Genomic DNA, 27,140 nt, shown 5'->3' with positions numbered 1-27,140 from the left:
TATTTTCTTTTTTTTTAAAGCGTCCAAAGGACAGGCTATAGTCTTTTGACCATACGGTCTAGTCGTACCGTCTTACGTATTCATTTGACATTTCCACGACAGTAATGGCTACTTAGCTAATAAACAGGTTTATAAATAAACTAGGATTTGGTTGCTTGGCATTTAGATTTCTAGAACGTTCTTATTGAAATAATAAAAAAATTTAAGATTTCCGATTTCGAGATTTTATTTTATTTTTGAAATATCATTATTGCTACATAGTATATTGGAACGCACCGCAAAAAACGCAGTTATCAAGAATATAGTTTATTTTTCTCTGAGAATTACCGTAATTTTTTTTCACCCCTAAGGTTCTTTAATCCTTACACATAAATCGGCTCAGAGAGGAAAGCAGATTTTAATCACGATCAATATAGAGTTTTATAGTATTTGAAACAAGGATCATCTTTGCATTTCACTCCTTTGGTTAAGAATATTCGGAAGCCGACGTAACGCACTTGGTGTAAAACAATAAGAGGAGCTGACCGGTTCCTCTCACACATGATGCTCGCACAACGCTTTCGTGCTAGCCATTTTACTTTATGAGTTACTCTGCCACGACATGTCTTTCTTATTAATTGAGGGGTCTAAAATAATTATTATTATACTTCCATGTTCTACAATTTTGCCACTATATTAAATTATCCATTATCCAATAAGTTTGAGGTTGGTTGGAATTTGGTCAAAATATAGAACTAGCGCCCATTTAAAAAGCGGATTTGTCCTTTAACCTTTTTTTAATGGTACTACTTTCTGTAGTATCATAATGCCATCAATTTAACTCACGCAACATACATAAAGGTAGGTATGGGGTTACAAACGGTATTAGGCATACAAAAACTTATTTAGCGCCTTTTGTTTCTTGTCACAAAAAGTAATAATACACATAATTAGATATGATCTATTTTTTTACAATTTTTACAAATAAGTAATATACATCTGAGTTATATACAAGAAAAATATTTATTTTATTCTTATTATATTTATTGCTTCCTTACATTAGTAGAAACATATTATATGTAGATAATAATATGGACTGTGCACCAGGAGTACCTGGAGTTTGATTTCCAAATGCTTCAATTTATGCAAGTTTTTAACACCACCACTTGTCCAGAATCAGATTCACATAGAGTGTTCATCATGTTAAGACAAGTGGCCTCTCATAAGTCCTTAAACATGTTATATGCTTGAAAATTAGTTACCATCCCTTATTGGACTGAGATAAGGCCTAATGGTAGGAGAAGATATTCTAAAGGTTGAGGAGCATTGGTGTTATGAATTATTTTTTTCATCATTGAGCATATTTAATGTATGCAATGTTATGTTTCTAATTACAACTGCTATAATCTTGTTGATTTTTTCACCAGAATATGATTCATTGTTATGAAAATTTCCCGATATAGTTTGATAAGTATTGTTCATGATACTTTTAATTTTCTCTTCAATGTTATATTCGTTTTTACTTTGCAATAAGTTTTCATACTTCTTCATTACATCTCTCACCTCTAAATCTTTATCTGACACAGCAAGTTCTAAATCTTTAATTTTGTTTAACATAATATCTGTGCTCTCCCTTAAAGCTGCTGAGGTGTCAACTTTTTGTTGCAAGACTTTTAATTCATTTCCAAGTTTAGAAATTTCATCAGCTTTTTCTTGGTTTTCTTGTTCTAGTTTTGTAATATTCAGTTTTAATTCTTGCATCTTTTTTTCCATTTCATTGTTTGTATCTTCATTGCTAGTTTTTGTTTCTAATCCTTTATTTTTCAATAAGTTTTCATACATTTTTATTTTGTTTTCATATTCTAAAAGTAACTTTTGATAGACACTTATTTGCATGTTTATGGCACTTCCTCCACTTGTTTCTTTTTCTTCAAGATTGTTGAGTTTCTGCAGGACATGGTCAACTTTATCTGTAATTCTATTCACATTTATTCGCATCTCAGTATTATTCATCCTTTGTTCATTAAAATAAAGTTCCATATTATTTATATTTCTATCAATACTGTTGCTCATTAAATTGGCACTTGTTACAGGGACCAGCACACCATTGACATATGTATATAGTGCCGTATTATCAGATACTTTCTGAGTACTAATTGCAACTTGGTTTTGTTCACTTTCACACATCTTTTGTGGAGTGCATACTACAGTATTTCTTTCATTACTCATATCCTTTCTTATATTTTTTATTGGTTTATGTCTGAATGTCTTTGTATGTGTGATATTTTCACTTGTATCTGATGAATCACTTGTATTTTCATTGAAATTTACATTAGTTGGCAACACTGATTGACCCATGTTAGCCATTCGATTTAAAATAGACATTTTTGTTTTTCTGTTAATGGAAGAATCTGTATCACTGCCTATATCCTTCTTGATATCTTCTGTATTAGTTTTATTATTTTCTATGATAGGTTCAGGCGGATTTTTGTCAGTATGGGAACTCATTTTGATTTGGGTATTAAAAGATTTTAATAATGATGTAATGGAATGTAAAGAGTCTTCATTTACATAAAGTGACCAATATTTGCGAAAGTCATCGTAATAAGATATACTTTGGTTTTTATTAATAATGACTTCCAATGTCGGAATTATGGATGTTATAGAGAGTGTGATTTTTCTTGAATCATACAAAATAATATTATGTAATCCTGATTTATGGATTTTCATTATGGCAAAACCAAGATTACCTCTACATGTATAAACATTATCCAACCTAAAACATAAAACAAACATAAATATTAGACATGTAACAAAATATTTGGTTGCTATTATGCATTGGGAGTGAATAATGTTAAAATATGATATTTTATATTTTTAGACAAACTTGATGAAATAATTAACTGTTATTAGAAAAGAATATCTTCTAATGTAGATTTAATAATAAAAGTAATTGTTCAGATTTATTTTCCACATTGGATTTTAATAATTACCAAGCACAATAGGTACTAATTTTTTTTTATTTGTATTCACCATTCATATCCAACTAGTGCAGTTGCGAAAACACATTGTGTCTTAGAATCATCTGTTTTATGTGAAATAGTTTGCTGCTTTGGAGGTGTATATTTCAAAGATTCATTGTCTTTAGTTTCTGGGTTTTTTGAACTTGTAGCAAAGATGCTTGCTAATGATGTGCTGAAATAAAATAAGAAGTATTTATTATACAATCGAATTAACAAATACAGTGATCATACATTATTGAAACAATTTTTGTATTCTCAAAAAAATAATTTCTACCAGTGACTTAATGCTGGTGTTAAACGACTTATATATCATTGTAACTCAATAGTATTTTAGTAAACGTTGAAACAATTAAGCTACTTACGAAGGGACAGGTGTAAAGTAATCATCATCAATATCATCAGTTTCTAACATCATGATGAAATTTGATATTTAGTGGGATAGAGGCATATGTATGTATGATATTTAATGTTTGGTATTTAGTAAATTTTAATTCCACAATAACTTATATTCGATTTCATATTATAACACCGTTTTTTCCAATGAAAGGTTTTTTCACATTTATTTATCAAGTTTTGACATTTGGCAAATTATTTTTTAATTCGTTCGACACGGAACCGGCTAAGGTCAAAGATCATGCTGCCATTTCGACCTTTTTCTTAAGTTCCAGTTAACTCTAAAGCCTGGCTTATACATATGGATTTACCGTTTCTGAATTCTGCCTGAATCCAGAATACTCCGTGTCTTATACCAAAACCCTCAGAACAATGACAAGCAAAAACCTCTAACGTAGTGGTTATATTCTCTACATCCTATACGAAATGGCTGTACTTCACACAGATGCGTAATTTATTCCATGAAAATTTTTCAAAGTTGCTATTGGCTAATGATATGTAAAGAATATAGTTGCTCTGGATTCAGTTCTAATTTCATGTTTATATTGACAATATTATTCTATGGTTTATATAAGGACGGTAGGAAAATTATTGTTGGTAACATTGCTTTCAGTTCATTCTGTCATGTCTCTTACGTCAAACTTAACAGTAAACTTATTGGTTAGAATGCGTAAAAAATTCAGTTTTAAGTGATTTAATAAAGGTTTTAGGATAACGCAGTTGTTTATCTTTTTGTAATAAATGTCACAGTATTGTTTGTAGCAAACACCGAGCTTCTAGTAAAGGTTGTTATAATTTTTTTGTTTTCAATTTTTTTTTATCCTCACAAGGGTAAAATTATTAGTGTTCTTTGTTGATAAGTAAACGGCCTAGTCCGAAATCTCACTTTCGTGAGCTTAGTCAACCGTAATTCTAGTTATTTTTATATTACGAAGTGAAGTGTAATTTGTTGTATGATAACTACTTATTACGTCGTTGATACCTATTATTACATACGTTGTTAAGTTTCTAACTTTAATCACCGGTATTGATTTTCTAAGATGGTCGATACATTTACGTGTATCACATGTAATGTGAGGTATGAGACTGCGGAGCAACAACGTGAACATTACAAATTGGATTGGCATAGATATAATTTGAAAAGAAAAGTAGCCTCGTTACCTCCAGTAAAATTGGAGGAGTTTGAACTTAGAGCTAAAGAACATAGAGAACGGCAAAATGCGAGCCAGGATGAATCACAGTACTGCAAGTGTTGCTCAAAGTTGTTCAATACGAAAAATGCATTTAACAACCACTTGAACAGCAAAAAACACAAGATTTTGGAGGAAAAGTTTGTTGAAAGCAACAAAGAGGATGATAATAGTGGACATTCCGATACAGATAGTTTTGTGAAAGTTGAATCATCATCGAATGCTACAAAAGAACCGGGAAAATTTGTTGTGGTCAGTGCTGATGACTCTGGCGATGAAGATATTGAAACAGATTCTGAAATTGAAGAGGTATGTTTAAAGCCACTATTACGATGTTATAGCTTCTTTATAAATTTAATTAAGTTAAATTAAATTTATTTATAGACAGTTGAATTTTCATGTTGATAATATAACCTAACTTAACCTTCAAACACGCCATATGTCATTGCCATTTTCGCGTCCAAACATAAACCGGAATATCATATGTTTCAGCTCGATTCAGACGAGTGGGACGAATGTAGAATCAAAGGCAGCGATTCTCTCATCAAGCCACGAGATTGTTTATTCTGCGGACATCACAGTAAAAACATGGTCAAAAACCTCAAACACATGTCTGTAGCGCACTCATTCTTCATTCCTGATGTGGAATATTGTGTGAATATAAAAGAATTACTACTTTATTTAGGAGAAAAGGTAATAACTATACAGTGATTCACTCTTGTTGCTTGGGCATTGCATAATAATGTGTAATTTTTTTATTTGTTAATAATGTCTAATTTTTGTATTGATTTAATTTACATAATATTTCTGTCAGGTGGGAATTTTTTAATATACTAAAACAAATATTTTCTATTCATATCCTTTGTTTCTTCCTGTTTATGCATGTTTACCTTTATTTCAGATATCACAAGGATACATGTGCATATGGTGCAATGACACGGGTAAAACATTTTATTCTATGGAAGCTGCTCGGGGTCATATGATTGACAAGGGACATTGCAAGATGTTACATGAGGGTCTTGCATTGGCTGAATATTCAGATTTCTATGATTACAGGTAAGACTTCAATAAATATTATAAAAAATAAATTATAACAATAAAAGGTGGTGTTTTCATAGTATATAAATTGTTTTCCAGTGCTTCATACCCTGATCATGAGGAAGGTGGCGAGAGCATGGATGTAGACGAGGAAGTGGATGGACCCTCAACAATTGCAGGTGATGACTTCCAGTTGGTGCTGCCTTCAGGAATTGTTGTCGGTCACCGCTCACTTATGAGGTAATTATTAACTTTTAACATAACATAAACTGTCATAGCTGAGCAAAGTTCTCTTCTTAACTGTTATAACTTATGGTTTAATAAAAAAAAAGTTTGTTTAAAAGAAAAAATTATTGTACAATGAGTGTCAGTAATTATAAAATATAGTATTATATTATGTTATATGTGTTTTCAGATATTATAAACAGAATTTAACACAAAGTAGTGGAGCTCTAGTGAAAAAATCTGACCGTAAACTACATAGGCTTCTTGGTGTGTACCGTGCACTTGGTTGGTCAGAAAAAGAACAGACATTGGCTGCAAAGTAAGTACATTCATTATTTTGGGTTTTATTGTTGGCTTTAGAAAAATGTTGGAAAACAAGCATGTGTGTGTGTTTTAATTCAGATAATTAGATTATGTTCTTCACATAAATATATTCATACACAAAATCTTAATTTCAATTGAAAATAGATTTGGATTTTGCTATTTCCCAATAATCATTGTTAAAAAATTTTGGTGTTATGTTAATGCATGTTGTTTTTTGTTATTAAAGGAAAGCAAGGGACATTCACTTCATGAAGCGAGTGCAAGCAAAATGGCAGATGAAACTTTCCATCAAAAACAACAAGTTCCAGAAACATTACCGGCCACAAGTTAATTTCTAAAATGTGTTACCATTCATTGGTAATGATTTTAAAGTAATTTATGATAGCTTAATAATATACCATGTGTTCTTAGTTACGAAAAAATATTCTAAAGTTCAATGTGATTAGTAAATAATTATGAAATTTGTGTTTAATTCCCTTAAGCTATTATTGTTCATTCAAACTTTTCTTAAACTGGTGCTTAATAAACTAAAATGTTTAATTAACTTACATAATCCACATACATTATACACTTAGATTATTTAGATATACATTATTGGAAAGCAAAATATTTTTAAATGATTAATCACTTTGAAGCTTCAAATAATTCAATGGTGTTTTTTCATCTGATGCTGTGGCAATAACGTAGCATAGTTGGGATAAATATATGTATAATACAGTTCAATTTTTATTTTCGTATTATTTCAATGTTATGATATCCTCAGAAACAATCTGGAGGTTCTAAAGACAGGGTTTTTAAATCAGTTGTGTAGTTATATTATGTATTTGGAATTATGATACGTAATGTAAACAAATATTCTGCAATATAGGTCTGCAAATAATTAAGATTCGCAGTACATATATTAAACTAGCAAATTCTTTTGGTAGCATAAGTTCATGTTAATCAGTTTATAGGAAAAACGAAGAGAAATAAATTGAAACTCTGCACTTTAGATTGTTTTATTTTCCACCTTGTTTTTTTGGTATAATGTACTTATAAACTCTGGTTTTAATACTTATATCGTTCTTGTCTTGTTCCAATGTCCAGGGAATTTTTACTGGATTTCTATCTATTTTTAGACTTATCTTGTACAATGGAAAGGTTCTAATTTTGCCGTTAAAATAATGTGAGATTGCTTTGGACAGACCTTCGTTAATGACATATTGTGAGTCTATATCTTTAGTCTGATTGAGATATTTCCTAAAAATATTTTTTATTTCTGCATCACTGTTTCCTTTCTTCGACTCGAGAGCATTGGTAAATATAATTAATAAGGTAATCTGAAAAAAAATCGGATTAGTACGATTAACAGAAATGAATGATTAGATTGATTTTAATTGATATAGGTAAATCCGGGGGTGATGGCCATTGGTTTTTTGAAAGGCAATTAACATAAATTAACATTTAATTAAAATTTGATAGTTAAACTCAGAAAATAAGAAAATAGAAATTATTATAGCAGAATAAACCTCATATTTTGTCATTTTAAAGTTATCATTGGCCATCTCGCTTGGACGTGCCTGGGAGAGATTGCCATAGTAACATGGGAGAGATGATCAGTTTGTAAACTATTGTTAAGTACTTTTTTCTTAAAATTTATTTTTGGACACTTGGTTCAATAAACTCCATAAAACGGATAGGAACAGAGAATAGGGAAATAAATATAATTAACATCGAGTAATATTACTCTTTATGCGAATTGCAATAACAAACTAGCACTTTACGTTGTATTTACATGTCCGTGCTAAAAGGTCAACGCATCCCAATCAAATACGTCTATCTCTCCTTATTATGTCGTAGATATCCTCATTTTTTGGAAAAATCATGAATAGCCCAGTCGCCATAATATGGAGTATAAGTATATATAAGTAACTTAAAGCTTAGTAAATTATATACTTAGTACAGATTATACTGTCTACTTTAACTTAAAAAATACATAAGTATCTTTTCATCATATCATCACTAAACTATTCAACCTAAGGTCCGTAAATAGATAAGTAAATTTTTCATACTTTGTTTCTTTATAGTATTAGTAGTTAAACAAAATGTCGCTTTGACGCACTACACGAGTGAAGTTCTAATAAAATAGTTCCATGTATGTATTGAGTGAAAATGTTATTTTTTGGATTGGCGATCTCCCTCGTACAGCTACCCGGTTTTATCCTACAAGAAAAGCTATTTTAGGTGCTAAAACAAAATGCTACAAAATTGGAAAGTGGGTAAAAAAAGCCAATTAAAGTAATAATGATGTCAAATTGATCGATCTAATTACCTTCAGGTAATACATATACTACGTAGGTGTACGGTACCTTATCAATATACATTAGAATGTTTTGATTGGTTACTCACCATTAATACATTCATGTTGACTTCATATCTAACACATATTCGAGTAGGAGGGCTATCTTAATCAAGATGTCATAAAACGACTGTTTGTTACGTTAATTAAATTTTCATATATGGAATTTAAGAAGTTGATTGAATTTGGTGGCATTAATAAGTTAGTACCTACCTTTTTTCACATGTCGAATACATGGTCAGACATTGTATAGTATACTAGAACGTTTACTACGGTAGTTATGGTTATTTTTCCTGTAGTGTTTAGCGATTATAATAGATAATAAGATAGACTCCTTGTAGGTTCGTTGATAGTGTCTGGATGAACTATATAATCACTATGTAAAAAAATATTATTGTATATATTTTACCTATAACAATTTTCTCTATACTATTTGTTGCTATGTGTTTGAACAGGTAAATCAAGCACGCCTCGTGGGGCAGTCCCTTTCCTGGAGAATCCTAAGGCAGCACGTAGTACACATAGACCGGCTTCGATAGTACGTTTCCTGTCACTCTCATTGCCCAGCGCCGGATTGATCTCTACCAGATCCAAGGCACGTAACCGCCCAGTCGCATGTATAATCTCCATTAAACTAATCGCTTCTCGAAGTGTTAGTCCTCCTCGTACTAGAAAATGTTTTGACAGATAAATATAAGGTAGAAACTAGATACATACATATTTAAAGCTTGAGTCATGGTAGAGAGCAGTGCATATTGATGATTAGGGATTAGCAATTGAAATAAGCTGGCTGTAAAACGAAGAGCCGTAATTTCAGTCGGTACTCCAAGATAGTTATTCTGATTATAGCGGGAGCCGCCTTATCCAGCGTCTAGTTAGTTGACAAATTTCATTCTAGATTAATTTATGTGTAATTTTCAAATAAAAACATATATTTTCATGAATCTTTATGGCGGAGTACTACTTTATCGACTAAGCCAGTCTGTTTTTGCAAACGAAATTTTGCAGCATAGCTATACCAACATATATAAATATTGTTGACTAGAAATTACTAAGAAACCATTAGAGGGAATCAAGACAGCAAAGCATTCCCTTTTGAAAATCGTAATCTATCTGCTGAAAGAAGTATTCAAATCGGGTATTGCATTCACATTGACTTGTGTATTGAAAGTCCTCGGCCAAAAGCGACGATCATCGTTTTCCATCAGGGCGGCCTTTGCTTTTGTCCTATTTACATAAAAGCCGGATTTGCTGTAGCAAGCTTCGTTCGTCACATTTTGAATCTGGTGCTCTACTTGAGTTTTATATTTGTATAGAAATAAAAATATATATCAACCAAATTAGATACCTGGTGTGCCGGTGCTAGGTGCTTCTAAAGCGTCCAACGAGTCTATATCAAAACTAACGTGGATTGGCTTTTCGTTGTTTGGATCCAGCACTTGAAGTATGTGTTTTATGGATTTTTTGATGCCGTGCCTGAAAGTAAATAAGCAGTTGTTATGTGTACAAACATAAGTATTGGTACTGAATACTAAGGTAGGTATATAACTAACATAACTTATATAACTTCTGAAAATGGTGGACATAACCATATTAAGCCAGTATAGCTGCGTCAGGAACGAGTTAGGTACTGGAACGGTTATAATAACATTATAGTTCACTTACTCTTCGACATCTTCCATAGCGAAAGCTGGCACATTGTATTTTTCTATTGCAAGCCTTTCGTAGTGGTCCACAGAGCGAAGGCCGAGATATCCTAAATTTTTTATTGAAAATCTGTAAAGAGTTTAAACATGTTTTGATTCCATCCCTGCAATACCTATTATAATCATTCCTAGTTACTAAATGTTATTTATATATATTAACTAAACCTATGATAATGTATTTTAGCAGTAAATATTCATACTTTGGAACTTGCCAATCCATGGTAGGTAAATAAGGCCAGTAATCCGAAAGTTCCTTGACTAGTAGAGCTACAGGCATTCCGTGCACTGAGCCGGAGCCCGAAGTTTTGTTCGTGTTAATGTCCGCGTGAGCGTCTACCCAAATTAAGATCATGTCTTCGTTGACGCTGTAGTGGCCGTCCACGGAACCTAATAAGACAATTATATTAAAGAAAAAAAATCATATAATGAGGTAAGTATTAACATATAAGTATTAAGTTTTGGATATGATTTGATGCAAGTAAACAAAATTAAACAATATACTAAATATTACATCTTTGATTAATGTTATTGGGAATGCACTTTGATTGTTTTGCGACATTTATTAACATAATATAAAAGAGCCATGGGGAAGTGCATTTTTTATATTTCGTCTAATATATGGATTATGATATATAGCAGGGGTGGCCAACCGGTCGATCGACTGGCCTTGTTGTCGCGATCGACCAGTCGATCGCGACAACAAGGCCAGTCGATCGTGGCAAGGCAAAAATATAAATACGTAGAACAGACCGCGCAACATACCTAATCACTAACTGCTGCACACATTGTCTTGTACCATTTTTTAATAAAAATAATAATAAATTATGTACTGAACTATGTTGTTTCATTTAAGATTTCAAGATGTATGTAGCTTGGTAAATCGCGCAGAGTATCATCAGTGAAAAGTAGATCTTGGGTCTTACCAAGTTGGCCACCCCTGATATATAGAAACTAAAACATCTGCAATTGGAGCATTCTTGTCACGCGCACTTCGATTATTTCGATGGATCGTGTATAATTTCTTAATCTTGAACACTCAATAAATTTTATTAGAAATAGCATACATAGTTACCTAGTGGTAGTAGGTGGTGGTTGTGGTTATTACGTAATCAAAATGTTAACAAAAAAAACATAGTACTTACATATAGATGAAAATATTTAAACTAATACATTAACACATGTTTGAGCTTATTTCATGTTGAGAGTTAAAAACAGCAATTAACATACCAACGCCTATAGAGTGATCACCACCAATTGTTAGAGCTATTCTGCCGTCCCTCAAGACTCGGGAAACGCACTCCGACAGTTTCTTGTTGCACGCCGAAACAGAGGAAAGATGTGTCATGTTGTCCACGTTAACATTCTCACTGCTCCCCACTGTTTCAATGTCACCGTAGTCCTTTACATCCAAACCGTCTTGAAGAGAACATAATTCATATTGTAAAATCGTAGGCACCAAATATTCATCTTCGCAGAATATTAGCTAAATGTTATAATCTATACATAAAATTATTATTTTTTATTTCAAAAAGCATCTTTTGGCCAAAAAAGTGTCTGGGAATAAAAATTTCACTGGAATCGTAGCATACTGTAAAGAGTCACGTTATACGTTCATCTAGGAAAAGACAGTCAGTTAAATAATTAAACAAACGTGTACCTATTTCTTTCAGGTGGTCAACGAGTCTCGCCGCCCGCATCGCCGCGGGAGCAACACTCACGCCATACTTTTTCTGCCCCTTCTCAAACGGCACCCCGATGATCCCTACTTTGCGTAATGGCTCCCATTTCTTCCCTTGGCTCATGTTTCTCACGAACGTCCTAACAACATTCATTCTTTATTATTTTCACTTTCAATATTCACAGACACAAATTTATTTCGACGTGGAGTCGTCAGATAGTGCGCTGGGGGACTAAAATATAAGTTTATCTTACTCGGTCTGAGGTCAAAGGTGACGTTCCCCGTTATATGATGTTACATCATAAATATAATGACTATTTAAAAACTATTACGCCTAAGTGTATATTGTGCGAAATATGTTATCTTATCATGAATAAAGATAATAAATTAGATAATGTACTTACTAATTACTTACTTACCAGTAGGGCTAGATTTTGTGATGGAGCGACGACTGAACTCTTAATTTACGCGATAAACATAAAACGATATGTCTTCATTAAAAAGTAACTAAATTATTTTCTTGTTTATTATAAAGGTACTTTACATAAATTGCAAGGTAAAAGAAAAATAGCCAAATACCACAGGATTGTTAGACACAATTGCTTTACACTTTATGCTAAAATCTTGTTTGCAAGTGAAACAAATACGTACGATACGTTGCTTCATGTTTCATTCATGCGATATTAATTTACACTTTAATGGACGGACATATTAAACGATAGATTCATGCTAATTTTCAACGGAATATAACCGAAGATATTTTTCAGGAAATGTTTTATTCTCTTTAGGTGTTAATTTGTTTAATATTCCATTTTAAGAAGGAGTTGCGGTCGATCGGCCATTGGAATTTTACGTTAATACACAAAATTCACATTATGATAGATACTTTAATAAAAAAAATTGCAAGTTGCTAATACAATGTAAAAATATTTCAATGAACTGTCTGTTATCGGAGCACCATTGTCGTAGGCTCGAAATGAAAAAGTTGTATTAGTTTGAGTTTTTTGTATCCACGGTAAGTATGGACCGAGCACCGTAAATATATTGTATTTAATTCCCATTGACTTAAGAGACAATAGACCGCATGGAGTAGCAGTTATTCCTATAATCCCGGCCTGGATCATTACGGGTGCTCCTTTGCCGAATTCCTTATAGTAAGTTTTCGTATAAGCAGAATATTCTATTCCACAAACGCAGTAATACCATTTAGGATTTGCACAAGGTGTCTGATGGTAGGCTTGGTGCTGTAACGATACCAAATTGGAGTTTTTCATGAGACCATAACCCACAACTATGAGTTTTCTGTTTTTTAATTCAGATGCATAGTAATTGCCGAGATCTGGCAGTGCAATAAATATATCTAGAATTGGACGTTTTACAAAAGCCAGGCCTATGTTACTGTGCATTTTCGTGACGTTTGGGTCTAAAGCTTTCAATTCAAATGTGTAATCTCCATGTAATACTGTGTATGCAATACGAAATATGTTATGATCATCCACTTTACTCCCAAATATTGCAACTCCCACTGCAACATATGCTGGTTCTGGGTTGAGGCAACTTCCTGATGTTAATATTGTTTGCTTATTAATGATAGAGCCCGTGCACGTATAGTTTTTAGCTTCATTTAATATTGCCACAATGTATGAGTGTGTTTCCGCAAGATGTTCTATCATTTTCCAATGATGTGGATGTGTAATTTCTTCGGAAGCGATCATTACACATACGCTGATTACAACAAAAAATATTTTCACTTGATGCCATGTGAGGATCATAGCCGCTACAAACGCTGCATTTGATATTGAAGCTAATATTCACACATAGTAAAATTTATTTCTAAAAATAAAATCAGTCAAACGTTTATTTCTTTGACAGTGACAAAATATTTGGCATAATTCTTGATGATATACTAAGGGTTTCCATATATATTATAATTCTCTTTGACTAAGGGTCTGTTTCACAAGTTTCAAGTAAATATTTTTTACTCTTATCCTATGTAAATAGTACATACTTATTATTGTTATTATTATTTATTTGGTAGTATAGATTAGGAAGTGACTTCTTTTTTCGTCGGCTTAAACATTTATGTGGCGAGTAGTATTTACTCAGAAGTTGTAAACGGGCCTTTAATGATACGACATAATAACAATGAAAACGGCTAGAAAATCTTTAGAAAAAGTATTATCTAACGTCTTCATGCTTGACATTTTCAATTTTGGTGGCGGAACGCGAGATATCTGAAACAAGTCGAGTGCGCTTATGCCTCCACTTTACCAGTCAGCAAAGATGGCGGTATGCTCTATCTAGACGATCTTCAATTGTAAACATCTTACCGTGCTCTGAGAGCTCCATTGGGATGAAAGTTAAAATTCAGTAGCTATGTATCGATAACAGAAAGGGTGTGTAAAAATGTTGCAGATCTCTTTATACTAAACATCTTTAAATTAGAGATGGATACCGAGTAATAATAAAGGAAACATAATATGAAAGATTACAATAAAAAAATTTAAAGAATTTTATAAATTTATATGGGTAATTTTGACGTTGCCTTGATTAATGAAACCATATACTCGGTTTTAAAACCACACTTATCAATAAGTGATTCTAACCATAGATGAAATTTAATAAAATGTAAGTTTCTAATAAAGTAAATATTAATAAAAAGTAGTTTTATGTGCTCTAAGGCCACTATTATATACCCGAACACAATTTGTCGTAACAACATCATACTTTCACAGTAATACACTTACTCAAATACCATATTATTCATAACTAGCTTCCGCTCGCAGCTTCGCCCGCGTGGATTTCGGACTTCTAAAATGGAGCCGGTCGCGAACGTTCGAGAATGTTCGTTTTACGAAGCTACTCGCTAGGTGATTCGCTAGCCTCTAGGTGCCAAGCAAGCCGCCTGCCTGTGCGTTCGCGACCTTATATATATTATACAAAAATAATCCTTATAGCATGATTCAGTATTCACGCGTGATGGCTTATTATTAGCGTATTTCATGTATAACTTTGGTGTTTCTATACCGATTTCTATGATTCTTTTTATGGAATATTTAATAATGTTAACTTTTTAATTAGGGATGACTGAGAGTGTTATAAACGTAAGAGTAGACAAATATAATGAGAAAGCTTCGAACTGCTAAGCTATCGGGAGTTACACGTGTTATTGTGAGTCAACCATAAAAGATAGACATATGCTGTCGTGGGATATTTTTTACATAATTTTAAGGAGAACATTTCCGTCATACATGATTTCTGTGTAGCTTTAACCATTAAGGTTGCATACGCGACGGAAGCTTAAAAAATGGAGTAACTTCTCCCGTTTTCCCAACATTTTCCTTCACTGCTCTGCTCCTATTAATTGTAGCGTGATGAAAAGTATACTATAACCAGCACAGGAGTATGACAAATAATTGTACCAAGTTTCGTTAAAATCCGTCGAGTAGTTTTTGTTTCTATAACGGTTATACAGACAGACAGACAGGCAAAAATTTTACTAATTGCATTTTTGGCATCAGTATCGATCCCTAATCACCCCCTGATAGTTATTTTGGAAATATATTTCATGTACAGAATTGACCTCTCTACAGATTTATTATAAGTATAGATAACTACAAAATGAAAAAAAAATCAGAAAACAAACTGGGATTTTTGGCCAAAATATATGTTATTCATGAATGTTTTTGGCACAATGTTAGAAGACGTAAAGGCGAATGTGTAGTTTAATTTTGTATCGCAACGTAGGTAAAAATTATTGGGCCTTAATTAGAAAGGTACAACCAGTAGGACTGGGCTAATTATAATTATATAGGCAGTTAAATAATTAAATTATTTAGGAGGTGATAGCAAGACGATTAGGTATGTATGGGCGATGGGACGTATATGAAGCATAAATTTTCACTCTGAGTTACCTTTTGGAAAACTGTAACAACGGAAATCGGTAAGTGGAAAAATGCATAGGATTGCGGAACCATTTACGTATTCAAAATATGCTATTATGGTTCTTGTAATATCATTATTTATAAGATTTTTCGCGTGGCAATAAATTGTATTTGGATGTTCATTATTGTGATAATTAATTAAAGGTATAAATCATGTAGCAATTACCGGTCTTACCTAATTAGGAATCTCTGTAACGGCAGTGAGTGATACCAGTATGTTCTAATGATTATCTATAGCTAAAGGTACAATTAATGAAATTGTTAAGCAGAACTGTGCTCATATTAGACGCAGTGGTCGGTTATAAACTCGATCTTAAGATTACTTGAATCTAATGTTTGTCCATTTGAAGCTAAGACGTCCGCATAACGCTTGAACATGTCACATTAAGAAAAGCATCATGCTGTGCTACATTCTGATTTGCACTTATTAGAATACTGCCGTGTTTAAGTATTATGCTATAGCGAGAAAATAATTAATTATTAATGAATCTGTGTGTAAATAAAGTACTGAATATTTACTTTCGAACAGCATTTTCCTCTAGGTTTGTTTTCAATAAATTGTATATTTCAGTGGTGATGAAAGCACGCGGAACAGGATTCCCCACGGCTTTGATGTAATTTGCGGGGGAAATATCGATCTTAATAAAATAAACAACACTCATTTACTTTCACCAACGAATGTGACCGGAAGGCTTAATGTATTTTTTTTTGTTAAGGAAAACAATCTTCTCAACATACTGCCTTTATGTATACAAAAACAATATAATGTGTACAATCAGGATAATAATGTGTTGGGATGAAACTATTGCAACCCTACATAGACAACAAACTGATAGTCTTCATGCATTATAGGCATTAAACAAACTGTTTAAGTAAGTATACTATTATATTTAAATAGCTACTTCGCAAAATCAAAATTAACTCATGTTTAATATTTCTTTCGTTATGGAGAAATATTAAACATGAGTTAATTTTGCAGTTCGAATATCTCCTTAAAGTGGATATTGCCGGTTCAGTGTAACTGCCAAACTGCTAGGCAGGTGCGACTTCTGTTCTTTAGGCCACGTATTATTAGGTTTACAAAGCCATATTGCAATCCTTTTCAATTACTTCTAAACACAAAGGACTAAATCCGCGAAAAGATAGGCATAGGTGTAATTAGGGAGTTCACTTTTGCTACTTTTGTTCCTGTCTCATGAAGCTTAAGAAGTCGAGCTTATCGCTATATCGGGCACAAATTCCAGACTTCGACCTAATACTAAGCCGAAAATCCAATATCACTTTGTCCGACCCGGGATTTGAACCCGAGAGTTCAGAGCGGTTTCGTATCATGCACATAATACAAATAATAAACTATGGCACTGAGGTAACTAATTCTACTAGGTTAATACATTCAAATACTATCTCGGAGAAATTCGATATGAAGTGGTAACTTGGTTTTTGCATATTAGTGAATTTTAGGCAGTTTTGTATTGATCTTCTTCCTCCTATCAAAACTCAGGCCTTACTTAGCCATAGCCATACACATCAATGGAGACATCGCATCTATCAGGAGACGTTGAAAAATGAGTACATTATACAATACCTGCAGCTCCTTACGCTGGTAGACAAAAAACAATATATTGTTTCATTAGTGTATATCCTCATCGTGTCCAACGAATACTCTACGATAAGACGTTTCGCAAGTAGGACAGTTCGAGCCCCCATCACTATTGTCGTTTATTTGACAGCTTTCTTTTTTATAAGGATCCTTAGACCAAATTGCTTCTGTTGTGTGATGGGTGCGTGCGCGTGAACTATTCGCGAAAATTCTTGCCTGAACTGACGTCCAAAGAAAATACGTAAATGTATTACATAAGGCTCGGAACGTACTTAAAATTGACATTGTGAATAAAACCTATGATTTCTGTGTATTGTGTAGCGATAGTTTTATTACAGTAGGTTTAGGAAGCCGTAAGGCTTGTAGTGTTTGTAATTTTTTAAAGTATTTGCGTAGATGAATGCAATGTTTGCTATGGTGTGCAGAGGGTAGTAGAAAGCTATTAAATTAACTATTTTTTTATACTATCTTCTATTGAAAATAATTAAATATATTTTTAAAGAAATAGATAAATCTTATTCATTGACGATTCGAGCTAGTATTCATTCACGATCCATTTTTACAGAAATGTAAAGAAAAATGTTTTACAAAAATTGAAAGCAAAACTATTTGAAGTTTGACGCTAGAGGCATTTCCGCAGTTCACGGATGGCTTCGGGTTTTAAAACTGCACGGATTTGATTTTATTTTATTCAAGCGTAGATAGCGTTTTCATGCCGCTTTCAGGAAGCAGATCCAACAATAGCCATGAAAACATAAAAAATGTTCCATTTTCTACCCAGTCAACGTTTATAGCCTTTCTATCTATCAGCTTAGAATCGTTTGCGCACTTTACTTGTATTGTATAAGTTTTCTAATAGTCGTCGGTCATAAATAATTATCCCAAACTGCTTTTGTATATTGAATTAAATTTATAATTGGATGATTAGTTACATAAATAAATTTTTAGATACAACTTTCTGATATTATTACCTGTATAATAAAATTATTGCATAATTTTGGTTTTTATGAGTACTTAATGTAATTTTATTGTGATTTTTTTCAAACACCTATTTACTGTACTTAGTTTGGCTAGCAGCTTCATCAAGTCTAACTCAAGAACGGAAATAGAGTTTGTGTTGAAACACCCAATATTATACTTGCCGAATTTTGATAGTTATTGATATTTTGTGGGAAGCAAGTGATTTAATTTTTTTTTATAATACATATACAGAGTGTAGTAGCCCAGTATAACCGTCTGATTAATTTGCTACATCAGAAGTTATAACAATGAGATGACATTTGACACTATTAACAGCTGTCAGATTTAAATCCTAATAAATTAAAATACACATAACTTAAAAATAATCGCGTTGCTACTTTTATAACTTATATCCATACGTTTTATACTTGCAAAATGACCCAGATGCTTCATCTTATACTATTCGAACCTACTACACTCAGGAAATACGTGTAACCTTTTCATTCCATATGAAAAATATGCATTATACCACATTAACAATACCCTTTTATACATTTTATAACAAAAGAACTCCAATCTCATACGCGCCTATCTAAACGGAGACGGTTTCCCGATTGTTCTCCCCTGGGCTGCGTAGCGTGGGTCATGGGTCACATGCGAAATGTTTACTATTTTCTCATAACAGGCTCGCACAAATATTGTTTAGCGTTCGTCTTCGATTACACGTGATTTCTTTGATTTAAAAAATGGATAAAATAAGTGTCGACAATGTGTCTCTACTGTTTTAAAAATTTATTAAATAGTTATTGTAACTTTATTATAATATGTAACTCAACGAAGATATATGTATATTATATTATTTACTGGCGAATATTTCGACGGGTGCAGAGTAAAAAGAGTTATATACAAAACAGCTAGTTTTCAGGAGAACTTATAATAATAAAAAATGCTCCCATTTTGTTTATTTTAAAATAAAATTGTTGAAATTTTCATCACCGCTTCATTATTTCATATGGCATCTACATGTATATTATTTTTTAGTTAGTTACTGTAATAATAAAAAAATCTCATAATTGTAGTTAACTTTTTTCACTTTGCACCCGTCGATTTGTAATTAGCATAGGACTATATCTTGTGTTTAACCTCTACTGATATAATTTGTCTGTGAATCCTCCTAAAATAAATAAATAATATTATTGTAAAATATTTAAAAGTATATGTCGCGAATCAAATATTAATTACTATGTGTAACTTTAGATTGAATCATACTCTTATTTGGAATGTAGAGCAAACGCTGAAAAGAAACAAAACGTTTTTATGTTTTTTTAAAAGTAAATTGAAACATTTTAAAAAGAGAAAATCTAGTTTGTTTGGTGTACCACACTGCAACATTGATATTTTTACAAACTGCAATGTTTTTGTCAGCCGCTGAAACGAGTACTTAACCGACAGAAATAAGCATTTTTACGGTTGTAGGTAGTGATATAATTATGATTGTCGTATTCGTTAATTCTTGATTATAATATAAAGAGATAAGATTTAACAATCTGTAGAGCATAATGATCATGAGGACGTCTTTTAAAGTAAACTGTAGGTGCTCTTTTATTCCTCAAAAAAGGTGAAAACCCTGCAATGTGTACGCTGGTAATAAGCACCTGCTTATTACCTTTATGGCGAATACGAATATTAAAATCCGAAACTAATAGATGGCGTTATATTTTGTTTGTGCATTGTTACTCTTTATATATTATAAATGAAAATTTCGTGTGCATGGTACTTTTTGTATTGTCTATTATTACATTAATTTATAATTTTCTTGACCGTGCTTCAAGCGAACTTTCTGTGATTTATCGTGGGTTTTAATTAGTGGAACTGTTTTATTAATTTAAGTTATATCACGTGAATTAAGCAATAGCCTACTTCACGTCGCTTTTATGTGGCACTGGTACCATTCGGTTGGACAATTCTTATTTTCTCAGGGCGACAAACGCAGTGCAATCATTTTTACCTTATTCGAAGTTTGAGTGATGTGGCTACTATTTTTAGCTGTGTAATCGTTTATTAAAATATATAGGAATGGTCTTGCTTGTTACATCATTAACTGGCGTAAAAAGCAGCCTTCACATACAGTAGACTAAATAATCTATAATGTGGCTTTACTTCCTTGAAAGGAGGTATTATTTTAGCAGTAAATATAAGGAATTGAGGAAACGAACGAAACGTTACAAAGATACGACAATATATAAATCATCTTCAACGGATGTCACACCTCGGTAATTGTATTTTTTAACTCTTAGACTTGTTTGTATTGTGTCAAGTGGAGATTTCTTAGTCGACGAAACAGCCCGAGCTAAGTGGTGCTTCTCGCGCGGCTTTCATTTGAATGGGTCGCCAGATTATAATAAGTTTCGGACGCGGATGCCGGCAGGCATTTTGTGACGTGATAAAACCAGCATAATAACTTTCACTGGCAACCTATATTAAATCCGACAGGAATATTTTCTTTCTTTAAATTATCATGAGATGACGCGGGCGATAACCGCGAAGATCTGTGTAAAAGAAAACTTATTTTTCTCAGGTTTCTTTAGGAGGTTTTTTTATGTCTATTTCGAATAGTAAATCAATAATTTAATTAATAAGAATCGTTACAAGGTTATTGGTTTGGTATATATGTTATATTGGCGACCAAAATTTATTCACTTTGACTATTCTTAAGAATAACCTAGCAAATATTTTCATGTTTTATTGCCACATTACAGGCATACAAAGAGGAAAAACTAACCCGTGCGCGCACATTTTCATTCAATATAAATCAGAAGCTTTATCATATTTTTGTATAAATCATATAAGTTTATTTATGAGAGGAAAATGCTGGTATCAGACGCAGTCGTTCGGAGGCCACGCATGTATTGTGTGTAATCTATAACAAAAATAAACAAAAACGGATTGTGTCGGTGATTTCTTTGATCATTTTAAATTTTTTTGCTAGAGAATAGATCAATAATCGGCTGGAAATGCTGAATTGTTTCACTTATTTTTCATACTGCCTCAAGCATTAGCGCATGTATTTTGTTACAATGGGGTATGAAAACTAAGTATTTTCCGGATCTATGCAGATGGAATAATTATGTACAAAGAGAACCTTCTCTTTGTATGAATGCGAACATGGCTGTTTCGTATCAATTGTGTAGATTACGTAGTTAAAGTGCAAATAAAGGATAGCAGTAACACACACACCTTTGAGCTTCCATCGCGTAATTATTAGTCATTTTGTTAGCCACATATTTTTAGTCACAATCTGTTTGTGAATAAATGTTACGCGGGCAAAAAACTTTGTTTGTAGTTTTAGAACTAGAAACTGTTTTTGAAACTGGTTTGAAAACTCACACTTTAAATTCTAACTCAAATTAATTCCCAAAGCAGAACTTCCAATTAATGTCCACACAGCGGTAAATGCAATGTAAATTTTGTTGTTATAACCGGAGTTGGGCATGTAAAGACAAACTGTTATTCCGAACAGTAAATTAACTACTTGGCTTGAGCGTTTTATTATTTAATAACTTGTTCATCAGTACTCAGGATCAAGTTCCGCTTTTAGAGCCGAGACGCCACATGAAAAGCATTATTGAAAAACTGTCTGAGAATAGTACTCCTTCACCCTTGATTTTTAGCTTCTGATGAAAAAGAACGATGTTATAAGTTTCAGGTGAGTATCTGTTATGTGTGTATGGTGTGTATATGTATCGTAGCTCCCAAATGGCTGGATCGTTTTTGATACGATTTCTTTTGTTTAAAAGCTGATGTGATTAGTATGGTTCTAAACTGTTATTTATCATTCTCGACGAGGAATTTATCAGAGGATGTAATTATGGGTGGTAGATAATCCACTAGATTTTTTTCGCGTATCCTTGAGTAATAAATAGTTGTCTTAAGCATTCTTGTGCTTTTATTTATTGGATAAGTACCTTTATAAGCAGCATGACGCAAAACAACGACGAAATATTATATTACAGTAAATATCTAATACTGCTATTCTCTCTAGTTATAAGAGTAACTTAATTTTAAGTGAAACTTACCACCAGTAGCTATTAGCATCTTGTTATAGCGACGCTCAGTTTCAGCTTCTATGTGACTTTGTTGTATACATTTAACATATTGCGTCCTACGGAAGCTAAAAGCTAATTACGGCCCGGAGTAATATGACCAAAGGATCGTTTAATTATACCTACATACATAAAATCACGCCTTTTTTCCTTGTTAGTGCTAGGTAGGCAGAAGGGTAGGTAATATACTCAATCTTAACCTATTTAACGGTTATAGGACCCAACAAAATGTCTGGCTGCATGTTATATCTGGGTGTTGGTTATCATCTATACTTATAATAAATCTGTAGGGAGGTCAATTCCGTACATGAAATATATTTCCAAAATAACTATCAGGGTGATTAGGGATCGATACTGATGCCAAAAATGCAATTAGTAAAATTTTTGCCTGTCTGTCTGTCTGTATAACCGTTATAGAAACAAAAACTACTCGACGGATTTTAACGAAACTTGGTACAATTATTTTTCATACTCCTGAGCTGGTTATAGTATACTTTTCATCACGCTACAATTAATAGGAGCAGAGCAGTGAAGGGAAATGTTGGGAAAACGGGAGAAGTTACTCCATTTTTTAAGCTTCCGTCGCGTGTGCAACCTTAATGGTTAAAGCTACACAGAAATCATGTATGACGGAAATGTTCTCCTTAAAATTATATAAAAAATATCCCACGACAGCATATGTCTATCTTTTATGGTTGACTCACAATAACACGTGTAACTCCCGATAGCTTAGCAGTTCGAAGCTTTCTCATTATATTTGTCTACTCTTACGTTTATAACACTCTCAGTCATCCCTAATTAAAAAAAGTTAACATTATTAAATATTCCATAAAAAAGAATCATAGAAATCGGTATAGAAACACCAAAGTTATACATGAAATACGCTAATAATAAGCCATCACGCATGAATACTGAATCATGCTATATGCTTTCTTCGATTTCACCAGGATCCCATCATCAGACCACCTGCATACCACCATACATTAAAAAACATCCCGACAAATTGAGCACCTCCTCCATTTTTGAAGTCCGAAATCCACGCGGGCGAAGTTGCGGGCGGAAGCTAGTTATGTAATAAAGTAAAAAATCTATGCTAAACGGTTTTGGTAGTTAAATGTTAAATCTATTTTTTCCGTTTTTCGCTTTTACCACTCAAAATTCGTTTACTTTCTCTTTACGGAAAAAAATATGTAGGTAAATTAACACCACAAGGGAAACCAGTAAATTCAAATCTATGGAATAAATGTATAACAAATTAAAAACAAACAGAATTTGTTGTAACACGATATTTGTCACAATGTCAATATATAACACATTGTTTTATCCTATTGGCTTTGTTGGATGTCCTATGTAATCGATTGCAGTAAAATATTGGCACAGCTGTCGGAGATTTTACTTTAGTGTTCAAATTTAGTTGAATTTGCCAATTTATAAATCACCTTTTTTGTACCCTATTAAAACATATAATAGGTAGCTACAATAATCTGTATGATAATATATGTCTAGGGATCTAATGGCAAAATTAAGTTTATCAAATTTGATCTTCCATATATTTTCATCTTATTTATCTTGTTTAGATACCATAGAATACGTAGAAGTTCGCACGGAATCCTCAGTGTGCGAGTCCAAATCACAGTTGTCCGTTATTTTTAATGAAAGACTTAGGCATATTACTTGATGTACTATAACTTTAGTTCATATACTTATATGTATGTAATTACTAAGATTTTTTATTATATCCGGGATCATCGTAAATAGTCTTGAACTGTGAAAAACAGAGAAAATAAAACTTATTACGGCGCGCATTGGGCATTCTAGTACACATAAACTAGCACCATATTTAGCTCATATAGCGTGTGCTTATGACGCTTGAGGGCGAGAAAAGTTGCCAAATTACTTCCGTTGCAATTTGCGAAGTAATCTACAAGTTACAGTTTTCGCTACTGATGTTTCAGAAGCTGACTAACTTAATACCAACTCTACACTTTTATCCAATATATATTTACGAAATAAATTCACTGTAGCTTAAGGAGGCGAGGCGAAAAAAACAACGAATGTTTATTCATGTATTTGTAATTAAATTCAGTTGCGGAGTGGCTGAGCGTAAATTGAAGTGGAGATGCAGACGATGACTGGGCACCGCGCCGCGCCGTTCGCTTGCGGTTGCTGCGGCGCTGGCCGACTTTAGGGCTGACTTTACTTTAAGAAAAGGACATCTCATTATAAGAGTATAAAAATAGACTTACAATATTAAATATCGATTAATCTTATAATAGAAGTTAGGAAAACGTCAGTGGTTCCACACGCTTTGAACCAATTTGATGAGGCGATTAATGTTATAATTAGTCCTTTTCCATAAGAGTAGTATGCTATGTTTTTTAATAATTTTGAAATTCATTGTAAATTATAATAAAATATGAATAGTCTGTCATGGTATAAACGCATGTGAACTTAGATAATGAGTAACGAATGAATCTAGTTTTTTTAATCAGCTTGTCTCACCTGATGAACATTAATTTATATCTGTATCTAATATATTTATTCATATAATATCTCATAGTTATCTAAAAAGTATAAACGCTTACGTTCTTTTTACTGCACATTATTTTATATGGTCGTAATTTTGTGAGAGAAATTGAAGAATGATTGTAACAAGAGAATTGAGTAATAACAATATCTCCTTACGAGCTAATGGAAATGATTACATTCATTGACGGTTAGTCTAAACCTGTATTGTATGGGTATCTTTAGCTCCTTAAGTTCAATGTTATGACACTGCGAACCCCAACTTAAAAAAAAAAAACTTTTTAACAAATCATAAAGGGAATAATAAGTAATTTTCGGCAACCCTGAATTTTCTAATAGTGTAGTGTAGTATAAACACTGCAGATGCTCTTCGAAACGAAGTTGTAAATGATAACGATCTGAATTTATAAATAAACTAGCTTTTGTCCGTCTTCGTGCTTGAAATTTAAAGCGAGACGGTCATTATGCGACTGAGAGCAAATCTGAAATATATACAGTATGCACAAAATCGCTTTTCCTGTCTTAAGTATCATCTTATAATAAGATGAAAAGGTAAGAGAGAAGGATAAAAACATTTTTATTATGGTACTAGTAAGCTCGGCAGATGTCCTATCTTAGACCGTATTTTATCTAAAATACCTTTCATATGGTCTCGACATCGTTACCGATAGGGTCAAAGTAAACTCCCACAAAAAAAATCATTGAAATTGGTTAGGTTATTTCGGAGATCAGCGTATATGAAAAAATATTTTTATACAAAAGTATCACTCAAATTGCCAACTTTTTCCGTCTATTCCCATTGATATCTAGAAATTATTCTTTGATACAAACATTGTCCTGATAATTAGGAACACAACAAAAAAGGAATCAGTCAAGGCTCTCAAGTCGTTCTCAAGTGGTGTTCTTACATACAGGTGGTACATGATTTTTATGTATATAATATAGATAGATTGTAAATGGCACAGTATGACACAATTATTTCACTTATTTATTCAATGCTTTGTAATTCTTATATTTTATAGATATAATAAGAAATGGAGTGCCGAATTTTAGTTACGTTGGTAAAGCGAAGACCTATTATAAACTTTTATCTTCGCGTCGCAAAATTCATTCTGGAAAACTTTCTAAAATATTTTTGAATGTAAATTTTTTATCATACTCCAAAGTGTCTGGAAGGCTTCACGACTCTTTCGCTGTGGAAAGAGATAAGCCACCTTGAATCCTTACATTTTTCTAACTTTACTGGGGGATTTGCAGCTGGGTTTCAATGACAATTTCTATACGTTTTGTGTTTGTACAAATTGAAAACCTATTATAATCCCATAAATTCCCCTCTTTTAAGTGTTGTAATTCGTGCATATTCTCCAATGCAATAGCATTGGAGAATATGCACGAATTCCAAATCTTATAATGAAATCTCGTAAGAGTAGATACTAGAATAATAAAATAACGACGACAATAAAAAAAAGGAATGGCAGATGTAAAAATGGATATAAATGGATAGAATCAAACTAATCAACTGTAAAATAATTTAGTAAGTAAAAGAAGAAAATTTTGTTATATGCGCATACTTAGTGTTGGTTTCATAATAATTGTGTACGATAATGAGTATATATCTCGTTGCCTCCATGTGTCGTTATTTCTTTACAAGTTTTTGATGTATGCGCTGTTTCTATGCTTAGTCTGGCCTATGTCATCAATATTAGACAGTTTTAAACAACGATAATTAATTATTTAAAAACGATCGAAAGCAATTTACTAACGACTGCCAAGTATTCTATAGATAACCACCGCCGCTTCATTAGGAGCTATTATACAAAGGCAATCATGATACGATAGCGAAGGTAAGAAAAGGGAGGGAATTATGTATAAAACATAACAATAAAGCTGTTATTTATGTCAAGCTTCCGTGGAGTATATGTAGTAACTCGTTGGAACTAGTTTTTTCACGTTCTATTATAGAAAAAACTGACTTGTCTTAGTTATAGGTACTACAAAGAAACCAGCAACAATATAATTGTGCAGAGTCATAAAGTAGGCTGTTATGATAATGTTTATTGATCTAATTATATGTACCATAAACTTAATTTCCTCGTATTATATTAAGATTAAA

The 27,140-nt window shown here is 32.6% G+C and overlaps 4 protein-coding genes across 7 annotated transcripts; 1 reads left to right on the top strand and 3 right to left on the bottom strand.

Annotated features, from left to right (window-relative positions):
- Positions 1-983: 983 nt before the first annotated feature.
- LOC115445779 (FK506-binding protein 15) lies at positions 984-3,771 on the bottom strand. 2 transcript variants are annotated; one of them, XM_030172205.2, is made up of 3 exons: positions 3,365-3,771; positions 2,973-3,174; positions 984-2,755 (listed from the first exon to the last, which is right to left on the bottom strand). In XM_030172205.2, the coding sequence occupies exon 3, from the start codon at positions 2,707-2,709 to the stop codon at positions 1,312-1,314; it is 1,398 nt and encodes a 465-aa protein (XP_030028065.1). In that variant the 5' UTR covers positions 2,710-2,755; positions 2,973-3,174; positions 3,365-3,771; the 3' UTR covers positions 984-1,311. The 2 variants fall into 2 exon arrangements, with proteins under 2 accessions (XP_030028065.1, XP_030028064.1); XM_030172204.2 differs by having other exon boundaries at positions 3,013-3,174; positions 3,365-3,603.
- A 228-nt stretch (positions 3,772-3,999) lies between these two features.
- Positions 4,000-7,159, top strand: LOC115445781 (zinc finger protein 622). The gene is made up of 7 exons (XM_037444335.1): positions 4,000-4,180; positions 4,436-4,894; positions 5,078-5,278; positions 5,487-5,641; positions 5,723-5,863; positions 6,039-6,167; positions 6,399-7,159. Exons 2-7 carry the CDS (start codon positions 4,436-4,438, stop codon positions 6,508-6,510), a joined length of 1,197 nt encoding a protein of 398 aa, XP_037300232.1. The 5' UTR covers positions 4,000-4,180; the 3' UTR covers positions 6,511-7,159.
- A 268-nt stretch (positions 7,160-7,427) lies between these two features.
- On the bottom strand, positions 7,428-12,484 carry LOC115445783 (arginase-1). Of its 3 annotated transcripts, none has more exons than XM_030172209.2 (8): positions 12,314-12,484; positions 11,874-12,034; positions 11,444-11,632; positions 10,417-10,603; positions 10,176-10,286; positions 9,859-9,986; positions 8,920-9,178; positions 7,428-7,491 (listed from the first exon to the last, which is right to left on the bottom strand). In XM_030172209.2, the coding sequence occupies exons 2-7, from the start codon at positions 12,016-12,018 to the stop codon at positions 8,940-8,942; spliced, it is 999 nt and encodes a 332-aa protein (XP_030028069.1). In that variant the 5' UTR covers positions 12,019-12,034; positions 12,314-12,484; the 3' UTR covers positions 7,428-7,491; positions 8,920-8,939. The 3 variants fall into 3 exon arrangements, with proteins under 3 accessions (XP_030028069.1, XP_030028070.1, XP_030028068.1); XM_030172210.2 differs by lacking the exon at positions 12,314-12,484 and adding an exon at positions 12,149-12,255; XM_030172208.2 differs by lacking the exon at positions 12,314-12,484 and having other exon boundaries at positions 11,874-12,138.
- Positions 12,485-12,603: 119 nt separating this feature from the next.
- On the bottom strand, positions 12,604-14,049 carry LOC115445784. Its single transcript, XM_030172211.2, has one exon. It carries the CDS (start codon positions 13,664-13,666, stop codon positions 12,782-12,784), a length of 885 nt encoding a protein of 294 aa, XP_030028071.2. The 5' UTR covers positions 13,667-14,049; the 3' UTR covers positions 12,604-12,781.
- Positions 14,050-27,140: the final 13,091 nt, after the last annotated feature.

The sequence above is a fragment of the Manduca sexta genome, chromosome 28, assembly GCF_014839805.1.
Source record: "Manduca sexta isolate Smith_Timp_Sample1 chromosome 28, JHU_Msex_v1.0, whole genome shotgun sequence".
Lineage (NCBI taxonomy): Eukaryota > Metazoa > Arthropoda > Insecta > Lepidoptera > Sphingidae > Manduca > Manduca sexta.
Note: the sequence above shows the minus strand (reverse complement) of the source record. Positions and strands in the feature narration are given on the sequence as shown.

Coding starts and splice junctions, on each gene's coding strand:
- LOC115445779 (XM_030172204.2), bottom strand. CDS start 3,417: ATGATGTTAGAAACTGATGATATTGATGATGATTACTTTACACCTGTC. Junction 3,175..3,364: donor TACTTTACACCTGTCCCTTC/GTAAGTAGCTTA, acceptor ATTTTATTTCAG/CACATCATTAGCAAGCATCT. Junction 2,756..3,012: donor GCACTAGTTGGATATGAATG/GTGAATACAAAT, acceptor TTTATGTTTTAG/GTTGGATAATGTTTATACAT.
- LOC115445781 (XM_037444335.1), top strand. CDS start 4,436: ATGGTCGATACATTTACGTGTATCACATGTAATGTGAGGTATGAGACT. Junction 5,279..5,486: donor TACTTTATTTAGGAGAAAAG/GTAATAACTATA, acceptor CCTTTATTTCAG/ATATCACAAGGATACATGTG. Junction 5,642..5,722: donor TCAGATTTCTATGATTACAG/GTAAGACTTCAA, acceptor ATTGTTTTCCAG/TGCTTCATACCCTGATCATG.
- LOC115445783 (XM_030172208.2), bottom strand. CDS start 12,048: ATGAATGTTGTTAGGACGTTCGTGAGAAACATGAGCCAAGGGAAGAAA. Junction 9,987..10,175: donor GCTATGGAAGATGTCGAAGA/GTAAGTGAACTA, acceptor ATTTACTTTCAG/GCACGGCATCAAAAAATCCA. Junction 9,179..9,858: donor ACCTAGCACCGGCACACCAG/GTATCTAATTTG, acceptor AACATTTTCTAG/TACGAGGAGGACTAACACTT.
- LOC115445784 (XM_030172211.2), bottom strand. CDS start 13,666: ATGATCCTCACATGGCATCAAGTGAAAATATTTTTTGTTGTAATCAGC.